We start from the raw sequence: 20308 nt of genomic DNA, 5'->3' as shown, positions 1-20308 counted from the left end.
AACTTTGCCTAGTGCTTTATATTATTTAACATTTTAATCTGTAATCAGGCGAAGTTATTGTATAGGCGAAGTTGTAATCAACTTCGCCCTATATCTAACTTCGCATGTACTCTAAAGGTTTAACCACAATTAACTTCGCTCATGGTAATAGGCGAAGTTAAGATTTGCTTTGATGATTTTCTAACTTAGACCGTTTGTTATGCAGATATGGCAGCTGTAGCAGGAGCGGGTGGTGCTGGTGGTGACGAAGGTGGTGATAACCACCGTCAATTCTTTCCGGCACACAACATGTATATCACACTGGACCCGGATGCTAGCGGTGTTGATGATTATCGAGAGATCATCACTTTTCTTATTAGCTCGCGTATCTTCCATGCTATTACTACAACCCTGCCCATTTCTCTGCCAAACATAGAAGACTTCTTGCAGACGGTTGAATACGATTGTAGAGTCGAGCCCCCAGTCATGCGCGCCACAGTTAACAATCAAAAGGTGCAGTTCTCATCGGAACAGATAAGGGTCGCCTTGCAGTTTGGGAATGAAACGAGAGATAATCCTACAGACTTTGTTGCTCCATTCAGAGATGGTGCATTTTTAAGAATGGGCTATTCTGGTCCATTGGGTGACACTCAGAGACGTAAAGGATTCTTGTTGGATCAATGGCGTTTTCTCATGCACGTGATGATCGTATGCATGTCGGGTCGTAAGGCTGGAACGGACGGTATGGGTGCCACGATGCAATCGGCAATGACAGCACTAACTTACAACAAGCCTTACAGCTTCAGTCAGATGGTGTTTTATGAGATAGACCGTCAGCGACGTGTGGTGGCTCGTGAAAGATTCTTGATGTATCCAAGGTTTTTACAAATGATCTTGAATCATGTGGCTCCTACGCTACCTCAGCGCCGTCCAATTCGCTATGTAGAGAGCGTTAGCAAGAGGATATTCGCACAGTGCAGAGCGTCGAGTGCTCGAAGTAAACCAGAGCTTCGTCCACGACATACTCCGCTTTTTGGTTATTTGATCAACCCAGCGTATGTTGCTCCTCGTGGGGACGAGTTTCGTGATCCGACACCGCAACAGGCTATTGGTTCCCAACCACCACCTGTGGTACAGCAAGCATTGCCTGCTGCTCCTGTTGTGGCACCGGAGGAACAAGTAGACCTTGAAGCTACTTTTGGTGGCCAAGGATTTTTCGATATGGAACGAGTTGATCCTGAGGCAAAGATTCAGGTCTCAATAGTAGAGGTTACTGGTGTTGATGTGTCGATGGTAGCTACGTCTGTAGCTGATTCTGAAAGAACCGATTCTGACTCCTCAGCTGATGATGTTGCTGAAGCAAGACAGATACTGGTCGCCCAAGAAAGGATTCATGGAAAAAGAAAGAAAGATACAGATGACAGTGAATTTGATTTTGAGGAGGAGTTAGATCGGTTGATTCGTCGATCTATAAGGGTTAGAACTGGTGAAGGATCGGGAGCTGGTGAAAGCACGAGGGTGGTTCGTTTCTCTCCACCCGCCTTATCTGGTATGACTATGGTTCCTGCATCGTTGTCTGTGACAGGACCGATCACCTCAGGTGCCCCAATGTTGACAACATCATCTTCTTTTGGCATTCCACCTACCACATTTCAGCTTTCGGCTCCAGAAATTGTTTCCTTGCCACCTCCTACACTTACTCCATCGGAGGTTGTTGCAAGATTCGTTGAGTCGACACTGGTTGCCACTGCAGGGTTATCTGTTACAATACCACCTGCGGTTACTTTTCAACTTGTTTCTGATGTTCCGGCTACCTTGGGAATCCCTCCTCCGTATGCTCAAGACACTTCTCATATGAGGTTTGATTTTGATGCAACTTTATCTGACTCAGATAGGATAGCAGCTCTTGAGAGGGTCGTGGCAGAACAGTCAAGAATCAACCTGATCCAGACCCACGCTATTCAGCGCCTTGTTGCAGAGAATCAGATTCAGTCGTCCCTCCTGATTGAACACGGTAAACTTTTTGATGCTTTAAAACAGTTCTTAGCATCTCAGGGGGAGACGAGCTATAAGGGCGATGAGTTTTGGACAAAGAAGAGTAATGATAGAGACGATGATCCCAATGCATCGAAAGGTGCAGCTTGTTCAGTTCTTGGCAACTCACCACCTGCACCTTTCGATGCATTGGGATCATCGTCTCTATCATTACTCTTCTTTGTCCGCAACTCATCGCCCTTGCAGCTCGTCTCCCCCTGAGGTGCAGCTTGTTCAGTTCTTGGCAACTCACCACCTGCACCTTTCGATGCATTATCAAAAAGTAATGATAATGAAGTATAAGCCTATCCGGTGTTTGAAAGAAGTACCAATGAAACTAATGCCCAAGGATGTTCTAAAGAATCTGAAATGGTGGTATGTCGACAGTCAAACAGCTGAAGCAGTCATGGAGGATGAAGATGAGCAAGAGGTGTTGAGAGTGTATGATCCTATGCACTTGGTGAATTTGTCTCAAGCTGACTTGCAAGTGCTGAACGAGAAGAAGATATTCTATATTCCAGCATGGAAAGAAGAAGCCAAGAAATATCAGAGAGTTGTCTCTGTCTGTGTAAGACAGGGAGTTCATGCTTGAAGACAGGAGTGACTCGAGTTTTGGGATTACCAGACACGTGATTGAAGTTAGAGATATGAAGCTACTGCCAAGGGGGAGTCTGTTGGTACATGATGTCAGTAGTTCAGTATCTAGTGTCTGTAATCGTGTTAGTGTGTTTTGTTTTGATGTTTTAGTTAAGTTGTCTCACAAGTTCGCCTGTTATAAGCGAACTTGTGGGACAAGCGAAGTTATTGACAACTTCGCCTAGTCTGTTAGGCGAAGTTGTCGAAGTATATTTAAACATATGTTACGGCTTGTTTAGTAGAAGTTTTTTAGAGAACGTGTAATTGTGATTGGTATATCACGTGTTAAAGGAGTTGCAATACAACGTGTCTTTTGAGTATTGTAACGTGTATTTGTGCTTGGTTTTAACGTATATCGCATCAAACACTCGTATCGTCTTACGTAGGGATTCCGCACCTACGTAGTACGAGATACTTCCGTGTAGATCCAGCTGGGAACCTACAAGAACACATTTTCTAGACAAAGTGAACCCTACTCGGATCATCACTTAAGAAGACTTCAAGAAGATAACCTTGCCTGACAGGCAAAATACCTTGCTAGGACAAGTAAAACCCTGCTCGGATGTCCAAGTGTGCTCGGTTTCCATACTTAGCCGTTTCAAATGAGTGTTGAGAAGATTCCAATCTCCCTTAATCTTCCTTAAGTCATTTCAAGTCAAATTCTTGACTCAACAGAATCTGAGGAAGAAAGGAAAAGAAGGGCTAAAGGGAAATCAATTGCTGATGATGAAGAGTCTGCTGAGACTTAGAATAAATCAACTGATGATGTGTTGGAACCTGATGAAGATGAGCAAGTTGCCAAAAGGCATGCTGATTTATTGTTGGAAATACTGGAAAGGGAGAGGGTTTCCAGATCCATGATTGTCGAAGAGTTTGTTGAACAAGAAACTCTATTGGAGCAAGCCCATATCTCCAAAACTTTGAATGAAGAGGGAGAGCTTGACCAAGAAGCAATTAAAGGATTTATCAAGCTAAGGCAAGTGGAAGAAATTGATAATACACTAGCCATGGTCATGTATCAATTAAAACAAACTCAACCTGAAACACAAATAGTCCCTGATGAGATTGGTGAATCTATGGCGAAGATCCTCTCTAAAGAATGGACTAAACAAGCTTAAGAAGTTTTGAAAAAGAAGGACAGCTGGGTAACTGGTGATTATAACAAATTTGAGAAGAAATACGCTAGAATGAAATGGATGTATGATGGGCGGACTGATGATTTTGATGAAGAACCACCAAAAAAGCAAAAGACTGAAAAGGATGAATATTTTGTTGAAAGTCCCAAGGATGTGGAAAGCCCTGTGCAGGCTGTTCCTTTACAAACGATTATGCCAGATGAGTTTTTCAATGAACCAGGAATTGAAGCTCTGGATGATCAGTATGATGAAGGCGATGACAATGTTGACTCCCCATATATTGACATGACTGATGAGCAAAGGGAGAATATACAGCTTATGCTGGATAATGCAAGGAGAAACCATCCTTTGATTATGAGTTTGATTAAGCATGGATAAAATTTAAACCTTTGGCTCCTATGACAGATGAAGAGTTGCAAAGGTTGGTTGATAAAGAGGCTAATGAGATCAAGAGGAAAATGGAAAAGAAGAATCGTGATTCTCAGAAGTACAGAAATTACTTGAGAATGCATGGGTTATCTGAATTTGAGTAAAATGAAGTTTGATGAATTGGAAGAACACTACAAAATGAATGTGGAAAGGGTAGAGAGAGGAACTGGAAAGATTGAAAAGGGAGACTAATCAAAAGAAAAAGATTGATGAGCTGTTGAAAATATTTGGAGGAAAGTGCAAGTATTTAATTGGAAGAGGAATGGCTATGGAGTTAGTTGATGGCCTCTCAAAAGCATAAGTTGAATCCTACTTCAAAAAATTGTCAATGAAAAATGAAACTGATAAATCTGCAAAGAGGCCAAGAGTTGTTACTTTGGCTGAAAAAGAAAAGGCTGGAAAAAAAAAAAGAAGTGGGAAGATGAACAGCTGAAAATGCTTGAAAGATTGATGGAAGCAAGGGGGAGACTGACTGAGATCCAAGGGATGAGTAGAAGTAAGAATTTAGCCATGTACCTGTCTGAGATAGAAAAAGATGATCAAGAAAGGGCTCAATCTTTAAAAGCGTCCAAAGTTCCTATTATTGTGGAAGTGAAACCAGAACCAGTTGAACACCTAGAGCCATGGGATGATGAGAACAAAATCCAGACCCTAAAGGATTGATGATGATTAAAGGGATGGCAGAATGTGTGTTTGATAACATGGGGAAAGGTCAACTAAAACAATTATTTTATGAAGAAAAGGATGAATGAGAAAGATTGGAGGCTGAACAGAGAAATACAAGAAATTTTAATGTTGGACCAAGGGAAGGAATATTTGTCCCTGCTGGTCAACTTGGAGATGAGAGAATAATGGGAATTATTACAAGACTATCCAGAGAAGGAGGTGAGAACTTCCTTGGTTTAATAAGAATGGCAGTAGAGATGGTTACTGCTATGTATGAGATGAAATTTATGGATGTAAGGGCCACTAATTTGGAGATGAGAAAAAGATTGATGAGCTGTTGAAAATATTTGGAGGAAAGTGCAAGTATTTAATCCATATTCAGCATTCAGGTTTCAAAAACCTATAAAAAAATTCAGATTTTAGCAAGCAAAACAACTAATTAACAACATCAACAATAAACCCTAACAACATTTGAAGGCACATACCTCACTATAGATGAGCTTCTTGCCAATAATCCTTCAACCAACTCGAAACCCTAGCTATGGTGTTGCGTTGTCTTGGAGGAGAAAGACCGTCCTCTTGGGCCGTGGTGATGGAGGAACGTATTCTGGTGGGTGGTGGAGAAAGATCGTCGTCAATTTTGGGGGAGAAGGGAGGAGGGATGTGAATTTAGGGAGAAAACTGATGTTAACTTTTATTTGGGATATGATGGCGCAATTTTTGAGAAAATTTAAGCGGGTGTTAAGTTTTTTAATTTGAGATTGCAAGATGACACTCAAATATGACGCTCACTGGTTATTTTTTGATATTATGACACTGATTTAATGACCTACAAAAATAAAAGTCATAAATTCTCTAATTTTTTAAAAATATGACGTTTTTTTTATGACAACCATATTTGCATGTCATAAACTAGTATTTTTATCCTCCGCGTTGTGGGGTGGGACGGTCGATATGAATGTTTCCAAATGCAATAAAGAGTTCGGGTGTAGAATCACAAACTCTGTTACAAAATATTAAGGTTTCTACACATATGTACATTGCCTAAGAACATATCTTGAATTATACCATTATTACAAAAGCTTAAGCTTTGCCTTTGACACATTTGGTTCTTAGCGCCGGATGCCGTGGACTATGTTCAGCGGGTCGTGCATAGTAATTTATCGGCCCCTAAGAACCAAAACTTTGTTTTTAGTAAGATTGAGTTTGCTATCCAAAAAGGGTTCGACGCAACTAGTTACCCGCTTACCTGCCATTCATTAAAAATCATTGGATGTTTATTAATGAAAAGTAAATTTACTATGTAAAAAAATTTACATGCTAGCAAAATAAAAATATAAAAAGAGTACAACTCTAACTCCATAAAGAACAAAACCACAATGCCAACTTTAGTTGTAATTGTATATATATAAATTGTTGCATGTTATTATGAAAAGATCATTAAAGGCTCTTTTTTAAGTAGTGGATGTCCCTAGTACGTTTCTTAAAACATTATCAACTCATACAAACCTAGTATTCATCAAACTCAAGTTTGATGTCTTCAAAGTGTAGTTATCTGACACTCTAAAGTTTAAATACGCATGTATGAATATATAATATGTATAGATATATTTATATAAATAACTGGTGACAGAAATATGTTATATTAGAATCTACAGGCTTTATATACCTTTTATTTTCCTTTTTAGGCTGGTAGTGAACTACTTGAAATCCCACCAGTGCTCCCCCCACACCTCCACTATCTTCATCACACACACACACACATATATATATATATATATAAATATATATATATATATATATATATATATCCTCAATTTCTGGATCATCTTTGATCTTATCTTTCTCCATATGTTTCGAACATAAGACAAGACAAGATAGTGCAACAATGTTTCGTCCCATGTAGCATAATATGAGGAGTGCCCCAAAGCAGGCTTAAAGAAACTGGTCAGTTTTATTACGAATTTACCTCTTGCTTTAAGTTTTACTCTTTATCTCTTTTACTTATCTTTTTCGGACCATTAAGATCATGTTTTTCGTTTTTGACGATCGATTTACTTTTTCTACGTAATTACTTATACAGTGATGAGTTAATAATAAAACTAAGAAATACAGGAAAAGCCATGAAAAACTCTTTCACACAAGTGGGGATCTAGAAGAACAGTTTTCAAACAAATCATTAAAATTTTGTCGACTTTTGAAACATTTAACTTGAGGAGGAGAGAAGAGGGGGGTGGGGGTGGGGGGGTGTTAAAATATGTAGAAAAGTTAATAGAATAATAATCAGTATAAATAGGTTTACTATTATATTGCAAAATAAACTGAGATGTTAAATTTATATATAAATAATCTAAATACACAAAAAGATTCGGTTCAACGAATAAAATGATAAAACATTTCACGTTGTTACTTTATGCATGTGATTAACATCTAAAAACTACTTACATGACACGACCATGTGTAAGAAAATTCATTTTCAAAAAATATGTTATGTTCTAATATTTTTGAATATCGAGTTATATTACTTGTCTAGAATTATGTATTATTTAATTAAATAAATAATACTTTATTATTATGTTATGTTCATTGAATAACATTAAAAATACATTAAAATAAATAAAGTTGAAGAAGCACAAATCTAAACTGGATAGGCTAGCTAGACCGATGGTTCTACAGGATTTGGGTCAAATAACAAATAACTCGATGGTATTAGTAAAGCTCTACAAATCCGGTGATAGAAACCTACAAAACAAACCACCATAAGCTCGATACGGACAGGACAAGAGGGGGGTCTTCCCCTAGCCACTCTCCGGCGTGAGAATAATTATAGTTCTAGAGAGAGAAAATACTTAAAGTGATTGATGTAATATATGAAATGTGAATGAATACCTCATGATAATGGATAAGGCATTTATAGCCGGTGGTTAAGGAATTTTATTGGTACAGTTGTCCCTTCTAGAAGATGCTTTCTATGACGACCTAGACACGTGTCCGCATGTGATAGGACGGGATAACTGGCCATGTGGACGGTTATAACAAACTCGTCAGCTGTCCTCCTTTGATTGGCTGTTACGTCGTGCTTTCCAAGAAAGGATCTTTATGAAAATCTTCAAAAAGAGAGTTGGTTGCAACTGATTTGCTGACGTCACTCTTCTATCATCTCGCGCGTGAAGGTAAAGTCATGCGGATGACTTCTGAGGGAGTACTATGTGACCCGCAGATAGTCTCTGAAATTATTCTTTAGTTTTCCTTTGACTTAGTTATGCGAGTGATCGGAATGTCCCGCGGGTGACTTCTGAGGAAGTCCCGAATGACCCGCGGATGATCCGTTTTGGGTATTTGGGTTTTTTCACTACGCTACATCTATAAAAGTGTTTATAAGAAATAAGTGTAAAACTAAATAGGGATGTGATGATTATGTGAAGACATTTATGAGATAGAATGGATTGTTTGAAAAATGTTTGTGAAAAGGTTTGCAGGGCGTGTTAGATTACCATTCAGGTTTGCAGAAGTTTTCTGAGTTTCCATATTTTGTATGCTCTAGATATATACAATTCTGGTTTGGTGGAACTACTTTAACATTATTTCCTTCTATTATCATACACTAAAGCATAGGCTTACTATATACTCAAGGGTGGGGTATCATCTTTTGGAACCCTGCCATCGTGATACTGATATTCTCTCTCTCTTTCGTATAGTATCAAATTAGATGTCTATTTTCATCTCGATCTTAACTATCCATAAAAGATAAAAATGTTATCTTTCTCATCTCTCTTGTCTCTTTTCTCTCATACTCATGCCATCACACCGCTGTTGACCATCACATGTCGTCCTCATGTGATGAAGAGTTGATTGATACTTTGATAGACTCTAGGGGTGCAAACTCGGCTCATTTTGACTTACAATAGATAATAGATGAGACTCAAGCTCGGCTCACTTCGAGCACTTTTATAAAGCTAGAGCTCAGCACTTAAGTTGTTTTTTCAAGATTAGGCTTGGCTCGAGCTTGACTTATTTATTATTTATAAATTATTTATTTACGTTTTTAAGTATTTTTTATATATTTTGGAAAAATTTTAACGAGCCTAAGCTCGGCTCGAGCTCGTGTAGTACCTTAAACGAGCTAGAGCTCGGCTTGAGCTTGATTGTGCAATGTAAAATTAATACATAAAAGTCTAAAAGAGGAAAAAATTTTAAACTACCAGTGTTTTGAAACCCAGACCGGACCGACCGGTCAGTCGGGACCAGCTAAACATTCCGGTCCAGGTTGCATTATTTAGCCCGTTTCTAAAAACCCGGCCGTTTTTCGCTGTTCACGGCCGGACCGGACCCGTAACCTGCCGGTTGAACCGGTAAAAGGATTTCTATTGTAATTGTTGTTAATTTTAATCAAAAAACATAATCTAAATCCATCTTCAATCTAACGTTAAAGTTGCTATACAGAAGAAACTATGGTTGGTAACTAGGTATATAGAAGAAAATATAGTTTAAAAGAACATGATCGGTAACGACAACGGTGGCGGCTGACAATGGTGGCTTTATTTGCTACTGTGGGGCATGTAAAGAAATATAAATTATGAATAGATGATGAAATGGGGAAGGGTTAAGCATGTAGGGTTAATGCATCTTCTTAGACTAGGTGTAATGGACGAAAATTGTGGACGATTTTGGGCGAAATTTAGAGGGAACGCCGCCCACCAGTCGATAAAGGGGGCAAGAATGGGGGTGGGGGCGATGAATATTTCTCTCCTATGCATGTTTGAATAATATTATTATTAAATTCCTTTGTGTCTGGTGTATATATATATATATATATGTAGGGTTGAGTTATAATAAGAAGATTAGTTTTTTTAAGAATGATAGGAAATAATCTTGTCCATTCATTTTAAAATTGAATGGTAGTGATTAGATTAGAGAGATCATAAAGTGTAAAACAACGTTAAGGGCATATTAGGGATAACACATTTGTTGACTTTCTCTCTCCACATGCAAGGCACATGTTAAATACCCCCATCATTTTAAAACGCTCATAACTTTTTAATACGTTTTTAAGTATTTTTTATATATTTTGGAAAAATTTTAACGAGCCTAAGCTCGGCTCAAGCTCGTGTAGTACCTTAAACGAGCTAGAGCTCGGCTTGAGCTTGATTGTGCAATGTAAAATTAATACATAAAAGTCTAAAAGAGGAAAAAATTTTAAACTACCAGTGTTTTGAAACCCAGACCGGACCGACCGGTCAGTCGGGACCAGCTAAACATTCCGGTCCAGGTTGCATTATTTAGCCCGTTTCTAAAAACCCGGCCGTTTTTCGCTGTTCACGGCCGGACCGGACCCGTAACCTGCCGGTTGAACCGGTAAAAGGATTTCTATTGTAATTGTTGTTAATTTTAATCAAAAAAAATAATCTAAATCCATCTTCAATCTAACGTTAAAGTTGCTATACAGAAGAAACTATGGTTGGTAACTAGGTATATAGAAGAAAATATAGTTTAAAAGAACATGATCGGTAACGACAACGGTGGCGGCTGACAATGGTGGCTTTATTTGCAAATGTGGGGCATGTAAAGAAATATAAATTATGAATAGATGATGAAATGGGGAAGGGTTAAGCATGTAGGGTTAATGCATCTTCTTAGACTAGGTGTAATGGACGAAAATTGTGGACGATTTTGGGCGAAATTTAGAGGGAACGCCGCCCACCAGTCGATAAAGGGGGCAAGAATGGGGGTGGGGGCGATGAATATTTCTCTCCTATGCATGTTTGAATAATATTATTATTAAATTCCTTTGTGTCTGGTGTATATATATATATATATATATATATATGTAAGGTTGAGTTATAATAAGAAGATTAGTTTTTTTAAGAATGATAGGAAATAATCTTTTCCATTCATTTTAAAATTGAATGGTAGTGATTAGATTAGAGAGATCATAAAGTGTAAAACAACGTTAAGGGCATATTAGGGATAACACATTTGTTGACTTTCTCTCTCCACATGCAAGGCACATGTCAAATACCCCATCATTTTAAAACGCTCATAACTTTTTAATACGTTTTTAAGTATTTTTTATATATTTTGGAAAAATTTTAACGAGCCTAAGCTCGGCTCGAGCTCGTGTAGTACCTTAAACGAGCTAGAGCTCGGCTTGAGCTTGATTGTGCAATGTAAAATTAATACATAAAAGTCTAAAAGAGGAAAAAATTTTAAACTACCAGTGTTTTGAAACCCAGACCGGACCGACCGGTCAGTCGGGACCAGCTAAACATTCCGATCCAGGTTGCATTATTTAGCCCGTTTCTAAAAACCCGGCCGTTTTTCGCTGTTCACGGCCGGACCGGACCCGTAACCTGCCGGTTGAACCGGTAAAAGGATTTCTATTGTAATTGTTGTTAATTTTAATCAAAAAAAATAATCTAAATCCATCTTCAATCTAACGTTAAAGTTGCTATACAGAAGAAACTATGGTTGGTAACTAGGTATATAGAAGAAAATATAGTTTAAAAGAACATGATCGGTAAAGACAACGGTGGCGGCTGACAATGGTGGCTTTATTTGCTACTGTGGGGCATGTAAAGAAATATAAATTATGAATAGATGATGAAATGGGGAAGGGTTAAGCATGTAGGGTTAATGCATCTTCTTAGACTAGGTGTAATGGACGAAAATTGTGGACGATTTTGGGCGAAATTTAGAGGGAACGCTGCCCACCAGTCGATAAAGGGGGCAAGAATGGGGGTGGGGGCGATGAATATTTCTCTCCTATGCATGTTTGAATAATATTATTATTAAATTCCTTTGTGTCTGGTGTGTGTATATATATATATATATATGTAAGGTTGAGTTATAATAAGAAGATTAGTTTTTTTAAGAATGATAGGTAATAATCTTGTCCATTCATTTTAAAATTGAATGGTAGTGATTAGATTAGAGAGATCATAAAGTGTAAAACAACTTTAAGGGCATTTTAGGGATAACACATTTGTTGACTTTCTCTCTCCATATGCAAGGCACATGTCAAATACCCCCATCATTTTAAAACGCTCATAACTTTTTAATACGTTTTTAAGTATTTTTTATATATTTTGGAAAAATTTTAACGAGCCTAAGCTCGGCTCGAGCTCGTGTAGTACCTTAAACGAGCTAGAGCTCGGCTTGAGCTTGATTGTGCAATGTAAAATTAATACATAAAAGTCTAAAAGAGGAAAAAATTTTAAACTACCAGTGTTTTGAAACCCAGACCGGACCGACCGGTCAGTCGGGACCAGCTAAACATTCCGGTCCAGGTTGCATTATTTAGCCCGTTTCTAAAAACCCGGCCGTTTTTCGCTGTTCACGGCCGGACCGGACCCGTAACCTGCCGGTTGAACCGGTAAAAGGATTTCTATTGTAATTGTTGTTAATTTTAATCAAAAAACATAATCTAAATCCATCTTCAATCTAACGTTAAAGTTGCTATACAGAAGAAACTATGGTTGGTAACTAGGTATATAGAAGAAAATATAGTTTAAAAGAACATGATCGGTAACGACAACGGTGGCGGCTGACAATGGTGGCTTTATTTGCTACTGTGGGGCATGTAAAGAAATATAAATTATGAATAGATGATGAAATGGGGAAGGGTTAAGCATGTAGGGTTAATGCATCTTCTTAGACTAGGTGTAATGGACGAAAATTGTGGACGATTTTGGGCGAAATTTAGAGGGAACGCCGCCCACCAGTCGATAAAGGGGGCAAGAATGGGGGTGGGGGCGATGAATATTTCTCTCCTATGCATGTTTGAATAATATTATTATTAAATTCCTTTGTGTCTGGTGTATATATATATATATATATGTAGGGTTGAGTTATAATAAGAAGATTAGTTTTTTTAAGAATGATAGGAAATAATTTTGTCCATTCATTTTAAAATTGAATGGTAGTGATTAGATTAGAGAGATCATAAAGTGTAAAACAACGTTAAGGGCATATTAGGGATAACACATTTGTTGACTTTCTCTCTCCACATGCAAGGCACATGTTAAATACCCCCATCATTTTAAAACGCTCATAACTTTTTAATACGTTTTTAAGTATTTTTTATATATTTTGGAAAAATTTTAACGAGCCTAAGCTCGGCTCAAGCTCGTGTAGTACCTTAAACGAGCTAGAGCTCGGCTTGAGCTTGATTGTGCAATGTAAAATTAATACATAAAAGTCTAAAAGAGGAAAAAATTTTAAACTACCAGTGTTTTGAAACCCAGACCGGACCGACCGGTCAGTCGGGACCAGCTAAACATTCCGGTCCAGGTTGCATTATTTAGCCCGTTTCTAAAAACCCGGCCGTTTTTCGCTGTTCACGGCCGGACCGGACCCGTAACCTGCCGGTTGAACCGGTAAAAGGATTTCTATTGTAATTGTTGTTAATTTTAATCAAAAAAAATAATCTAAATCCATCTTCAATCTAACGTTAAAGTTGCTATACAGAAGAAACTATGGTTGGTAACTAGGTATATAGAAGAAAATATAGTTTAAAAGAACATGATCGGTAACGACAACGGTGGCGGCTGACAATGGTGGCTTTATTTGCAAATGTGGGGCATGTAAAGAAATATAAATTATGAATAGATGATGAAATGGGGAAGGGTTAAGCATGTAGGGTTAATGCATCTTCTTAGACTAGGTGTAATGGACGAAAATTGTGGACGATTTTGGGCGAAATTTAGAGGGAACGCCGCCCACCAGTCGATAAAGGGGGCAAGAATGGGGGTGGGGGCGATGAATATTTCTCTCCTATGCATGTTTGAATAATATTATTATTAAATTCCTTTGTGTCTGGTGTATATATATATATATATATATATATATATATATGTAAGGTTGAGTTATAATAAGAAGATTAGTTTTTTTAAGAATGATAGGAAATAATCTTTTCCATTCATTTTAAAATTGAATGGTAGTGATTAGATTAGAGAGATCATAAAGTGTAAAACAACGTTAAGGGCATATTAGGGATAACACATTTGTTGACTTTCTCTCTCCACATGCAAGGCACATGTCAAATACCCCATCATTTTAAAACGCTCATAACTTTTTAATACGTTTTTAAGTATTTTTTATATATTTTGGAAAAATTTTAACGAGCCTAAGCTCGGCTCGAGCTCGTGTAGTACCTTAAACGAGCTAGAGCTCGGCTTGAGCTTGATTGTGCAATGTAAAATTAATACATAAAAGTCTAAAAGAGGAAAAAATTTTAAACTACCAGTGTTTTGAAACCCAGACCGGACCGACCGGTCAGTCGGGACCAGCTAAACATTCCGATCCAGGTTGCATTATTTAGCCCGTTTCTAAAAACCCGGCCGTTTTTCGCTGTTCACGGCCGGACCGGACCCGTAACCTGCCGGTTGAACCGGTAAAAGGATTTCTATTGTAATTGTTGTTAATTTTAATCAAAAAAAATAATCTAAATCCATCTTCAATCTAACGTTAAAGTTGCTATACAGAAGAAACTATGGTTGGTAACTAGGTATATAGAAGAAAATATAGTTTAAAAGAACATGATCGGTAACGACAACGGTGGCGGCTGACAATGGTGGCTTTATTTGCTACTGTGGGGCATGTAAAGAAATATAAATTATGAATAGATGATGAAATGGGGAAGGGTTAAGCATGTAGGGTTAATGCATCTTCTTAGACTAGGTGTAATGGACGAAAATTGTGGACGATTTTGGGCGAAATTTAGAGGGAACGCTGCCCACCAGTCGATAAAGGGGGCAAGAATGGGGGTGGGGGCGATGAATATTTCTCTCCTATGCATGTTTGAATAATATTATTATTAAATTCCTTTGTGTCTGGTGTGTGTATATATATATATATATATGTAAGGTTGAGTTATAATAAGAAGATTAGTTTTTTTAAGAATGATAGGTAATAATCTTGTCCATTCATTTTAAAATTGAATGGTAGTGATTAGATTAGAGAGATCATAAAGTGTAAAACAACTTTAAGGGCATTTTAGGGATAACACATTTGTTGACTTTCTCTCTCCATATGCAAGGCACATGTCAAATACCCCCATCATTTTAAAACGCTCATAACTTTTTAATACGTTTTTAAGTATTTTTTATATATTTTGGAAAAATTTTAACGAGCCTAAGCTCGGCTCGAGCTCGTGTAGTACCTTAAACGAGCTAGAGCTCGGCTTGAGCTTGATTGTGCAATGTAAAATTAATACATAAAAGTCTAAAAGAGGAAAAAATTTTAAACTACCAGTGTTTTGAAACCCAGACCGGACCGACCGGTCAGTCGGGACCAGCTAAACATTCCGGTCCAGGTTGCATTATTTAGCCCGTTTCTAAAAACCCGGCCGTTTTTCGCTGTTCACGGCCGGACCGGACCCGTAACCTGCCGGTTGAACCGGTAAAAGGATTTCTATTGTAATTGTTGTTAATTTTAATCAAAAAAAATAATCTAAATCCATCTTCAATCTAACGTTAAAGTTGCTATACAGAAGAAACTATGGTTGGTAACTAGGTATATAGAAGAAAATATAGTTTAAAAGAACATGATCGGTAACGACAACGGTGGCGGCTGACAATGGTGGCTTTATTTGCTACTGTGGGGCATGTAAAGAAATATAAATTATGAATAGATGATGAAATGGGGAAGGGTTAAGCATGTAGGGTTAATGCATCTTCTTAGACTAGGTGTAATGGACGAAAATTGTGGACGATTTTGGGCGAAATTTAGAGGGAACGCCGCCCACCAGTCGATAAAGGGGGCAAGAATGGGGGTGGGGGCGATGAATATTTCTCTCCTATGCATGTTTGAATAATATTATTATTAAATTCCTTTGTGTCTGGTGTATATATATATATATATATATGTAGGGTTGAGTTATAATAAGAAGATTTTTTTTAAGAATGATAGGAAATAATCTTGTCCATTCATTTTAAAATTGAATGGTAGTGATTAGATTAGAGAGATCATAAAGTGTAAAACAACGTTAAGGGCATATTAGGGATAACACATTTGTTGACTTTCTCTCTCCACATGCAAGGCACATGTCAAATACCCCCATCATTTTAAAACGCTCATAACTTTTTAATACGATATTTTTTTTTCAAAACAATTTCACCATAATAACGAGTGTTTTTTTATCTTTTATATGAGTACCATATTGCTATATAAAAATAAAAAAAATTCGTGGATTTTTTACAAAGTGTGTTTTATCAAAATTGTGTTATGCAGGTGTGTTATATTTTTTCATAGCGTTTTTTGCATTGTTTTTTTTATATTGTGTAATTTAATTGTGTTTTTCATTGTGTTTTTATTTCATAGTGTTTATTCAATTGTGTTTTTTTACATTGTGTCTTTTTCATTGTGTTTTTCATAGTGTTTTATTTTCTGATGAAATTTCCGAAGACTTTTCCGGCAAGGTGGTGGCGGTGGGCGGTGGTGGTTGTAGGAGATAAGTGAAAATTTAAGTGGGTTTTAATTAAGTGAGTTTTTGAAATTAAATTAAGTGGGTTTTCAATATTAAGGTATTAGACAAAAACACTATCCTTCCTAGCCTTCTTAGGATAATCAAACTTCTTATTTGATCTTTTCTCTATATATCTATACTATATATAATACACCAAACATGGGCAAATTAAGACACCCATTTTTAAGTAATTTACAACACTTAAAGCATGATGTACATGTGTTAGTAAGGGTAAACTTGTCTTTTAAACACAATCTATTAAAAAACTTACAAGTTTGGTCCCTCATCTTTAACCATATTATGTTTTTAATTTAAGTTGTAAACTAACTTCTCACCCATGATTTTTAAACGACTATAGCCTTTTCAAACGTTAATACTTTTATAAAAAAATTACACCATAAAAACGAGCATTTTATTCTCTTTAATTTGGATGTGATATTGTTATATCTTTTTTTCATTTTAAATAAATTAATATGTTACGTAGGGGTGTTCAATGTTGGTTTTGATGGTTTTTAAGTTAAATTTGTGAGTCCAACCGTTAATACTGATTTTTTTGTCGTCCAAAACCAAACTCAACCATTAATGGAAGATCTAGGACGTGAAATAATAATAACAAAGATCACAAAATGAATCATACTGCACTTAGGTTAATTTGAAGTTGTATAGCTAAGTTATTTGTAATAAAAAGATTATGTTCAATTAAATTTTAACTATATCTAATATATATTACAAAACATATCTAATAATTAATAATAAAAAACATTAAAATGCATTCAACATTTACGGTCTGGTCAGGTTTCGTATGACCGGTTTCCAGTATAAACCGCGAACCAACAGTTCACTACGTTTTGAAAATTAGGAAACCGACCAACAAACCGAAAGTAAAATAAAAAAAGAAAAAAGAAGTCAAACCAATGACCGGTTTAAACGATTTCAAGGTTTTAACCGAACCATAAACACTTATATTTGTTACGTGATTAACAAGTTCAAACACCCGCTGCATCACGCGGGCACCCATCTAGTGTATATGTATATATATGTATATGTATATATATATTGGGCTAAAACACCACTACACTTCTAAAAAAACGTTTCATTTTGTAGCCCCTCAACTACACGTAACTTAGCGGGCTTTACAATTTTCATCAAAGCCTAAATAATGTGTAGATAAAATTTGTCGCGGTTGCTGGGTGTTTGCATTAGTGATACAATCTTCCCATAGTAAAAAATAAAACTCTTACTTAATATTAAGTATTAAATGGACCATATGTTTATTTAACTGTTAAAATTTTAACATATGCCATTAATTAAAAAAACATTTAACATAAATTCTTAATTTTTATTTACTTTTCAACTAGTCTAAAATCCCTCTCTCTCTATATATAAGTCATATATATTAGTAAATATATAAAAATATAATTGATGACGTCATCCTGGTCAATGACCAGTCCGACCTATGACCCGGTAAGGCGTCCGGGTCTGAAAACATTGTAAAATACACAAGGTTCGTTAAGGCTTAACGAGCCTACACAAGCTTCTCATACAAAGGCTCGAGCTCGATAACTAAACGACTTAAAAAAAGCGAAGCTCGGCTAATTTCGAACTTTTTTATCAACATGACATCTTAATTCCTAGCTAGGTTAAATATCTAAGAGTTTGCAAGTTATAAATCGTCCATAACATCAAAGTGGGTTTTCTTAGTAAAAGTGTAATTAATTAACTAATTACTCAAAGTCTCAAATATTGCTCCCTATGCAGGCTCAAAGATTTAAAACCAGAATTAATAACAGTTGAAAGACTTTAGAAGTTATTAACAACTGAACCCTGTGATGCCATTATCAAAAAGTATAGACATGGAAATCGAGATCCACAAAGACGATGACTCGGACACCAGCAGCCACGTTGATTCCAACTTTTTGGTTCAAAAAACATCTAAATCTCCCATCATGGACAACCTCATGATACAAGAAACATCCAAGCTTATGCATGATCCTGTGTCCCTTGAGTTGAGTCTAACCTTCAACGATAACAACGTAGATAAGTTTGGAGGTACTTCAGTATCAATCACAAGTAAAAGCTCAAATGAAACTGAATCAAACGTGTCACCAGTGAGAGTTTTTCCTTGCAATTATTGCCAACGAAAGTTTTTCAGCTCGCAAGCACTCGGGGGACATCAGAACGGACACAAAAGAGAGAGGATGCTCACGAAGAGAGCTATGAGAATGGGTATATTCTCAGAGAGGTATGCCAACCAGCTTGCAGCCTTTCATGAAACTTCGTTCAGATCTCTTCAAATTCAAGCTCATTCGTCACAACATCAAGCATTAGTGCCTCTGATACCGAATGAAACTAATACAATGCCTCCAACGCAATCTAATGGATTTATGGGATTGTCTACATATGTGGAGGATGAGATTATTTGGCCAGGAAGCTTTCGTCAGGTGGCTGGAGTCGATTCCCTGCTAGACACGTCACAACTGCAAATCGTGGAAGGGATCCGACCAGTTTATGGTGGTCATGCAACACCAGATCTTACTTTGAGACTTTAAGTGATTCGCTCCTTGTTTCTAATTTGTATTGTAATTTACTCCCTTTATCATTTATGTGGTTTTTGGTTTGTACAGTTAACTATGATTAGGTAATCAATGATATGTTGCAAGTTTGCATGTTTATTATGTGCTCCTAAATTTGTGTCAATAAGCAAGAGCTTTGCAAATTCTTCGGTATGACGTGTTATTTTCTTTTATGTTGTGTTTCGTATACATACTTTCTTCGAATCTTTTTAGGATTAGTCGTTTAGGATAACTACTATCAAGGAAAAGACATAAATAAATTAAGGATATGTAAAAATATTTTTCTTTATTCTTTTCCACCCGGTCACAACTAAAATTATGTATTAATGTGATTAGTTGCATCTCTTAGAGTACCCATAACGCAAGTGTTGTGGGTGTGGTTTTCTAAGGTGGCACGTGTACGGATTGATGAACGAGGGAGGGAGGAGCAAAGTCTGTGGGAGGACTTAGGGACCGAATCCATATGGGCACCCCCACCCATTCACATATATATGCATACATGCACACACTCATATATATATATATATATATATATGTTTAAGTTCAAAAAATAAGTGGTTTTAATGCAAGAAGTGTAATATATATATATATATATATATATGTTTAAGTTCAAGAAATAAATGGTTTTAATGCAAGAAGTGTAAGAAATGCTAAAACATAATCTGAACCATTGGATCTTTTCATCAATGGCTCAAAAGTAATTATGGTATTTTAGTAATTATTCAGAATATTAAAGAAATTAAATTACCAAGATTGGGGCATTATGGGTAATTTGTGGCTAACAATCTCTCTCTCTCTCTCTATGTAACATTCCGTTTAAATTTCATTTTAAATTGGAAATTATTAAAATTACATTCAATGTCAATTAAAAAATATGCATTCTAAAATAATATATATGGATCCAGATCGCTTATACATCTCTTCATAACAATTATTCATCTTTTCATAACCACAAATTGTTATTTCTTAAATATTTTTTTAAAATTATTCAAAAAGTCAATGTAAATAACCTGGAAGCCACTTTTTATTTTAATATTTTAATTTGATTTTACTCATCTTTTATTTAAAGTTAATTATAGTAGGTTGAACTAATCCTATTATATTATATTGATTTTTTCATCGTTTCATAAATTAAAAGATAATCGAACATATTCAAGGTGATTGTGTATTTCGTTTCATATTATTTTTCTACTTATATGTATTGTACACATTTAAGATAACTATTGTTGTAATTTAACGAGATCTATGCATTTCAAGAATCTTGTTGGTCTTGTGTATGCATGAATATATTTTGTGTTTTGTATCGTGTACATGTGTAAATTCAATTGTGTAGGAAGAATTTGAAGACGTGTAGCATGAATTTATGATAGTGTAGGAAGAAACTGATATCA

General features: G+C 36.3%; 1 protein-coding gene across 1 annotated transcript; it reads left to right on the top strand.

The window, feature by feature from the left end:
• The first annotated feature begins 18140 nt into the window (after positions 1-18140).
• LOC143551805 (zinc finger protein 4-like) lies at positions 18141-18996 on the top strand. The gene has a single exon (XM_077042154.1). It carries the CDS (start codon positions 18174-18176, stop codon positions 18891-18893), a length of 720 nt encoding a protein of 239 aa, XP_076898269.1. The 5' UTR covers positions 18141-18173; the 3' UTR covers positions 18894-18996.
• Positions 18997-20308: the final 1312 nt, after the last annotated feature.

This window comes from Bidens hawaiensis, unplaced genomic scaffold (genome assembly GCF_021521415.1).
Source record: "Bidens hawaiensis isolate Kalapana, Puna unplaced genomic scaffold, B.hawaiensis_p1.1 tig00016657_1, whole genome shotgun sequence".
Taxonomy (NCBI): domain Eukaryota; kingdom Viridiplantae; phylum Streptophyta; class Magnoliopsida; order Asterales; family Asteraceae; genus Bidens; species Bidens hawaiensis.
The sequence above is the reverse complement of the archived record's forward strand: the minus strand, read 5'-3'. Positions and strand labels throughout refer to the sequence as shown.

Bases quoted from the DNA above. Each gene is read 5' to 3' on its own strand.
- LOC143551805 (XM_077042154.1), top strand. From the start codon at position 18,174: ATGCCATTATCAAAAAGTATAGACATGGAAATCGAGATCCACAAAGAC.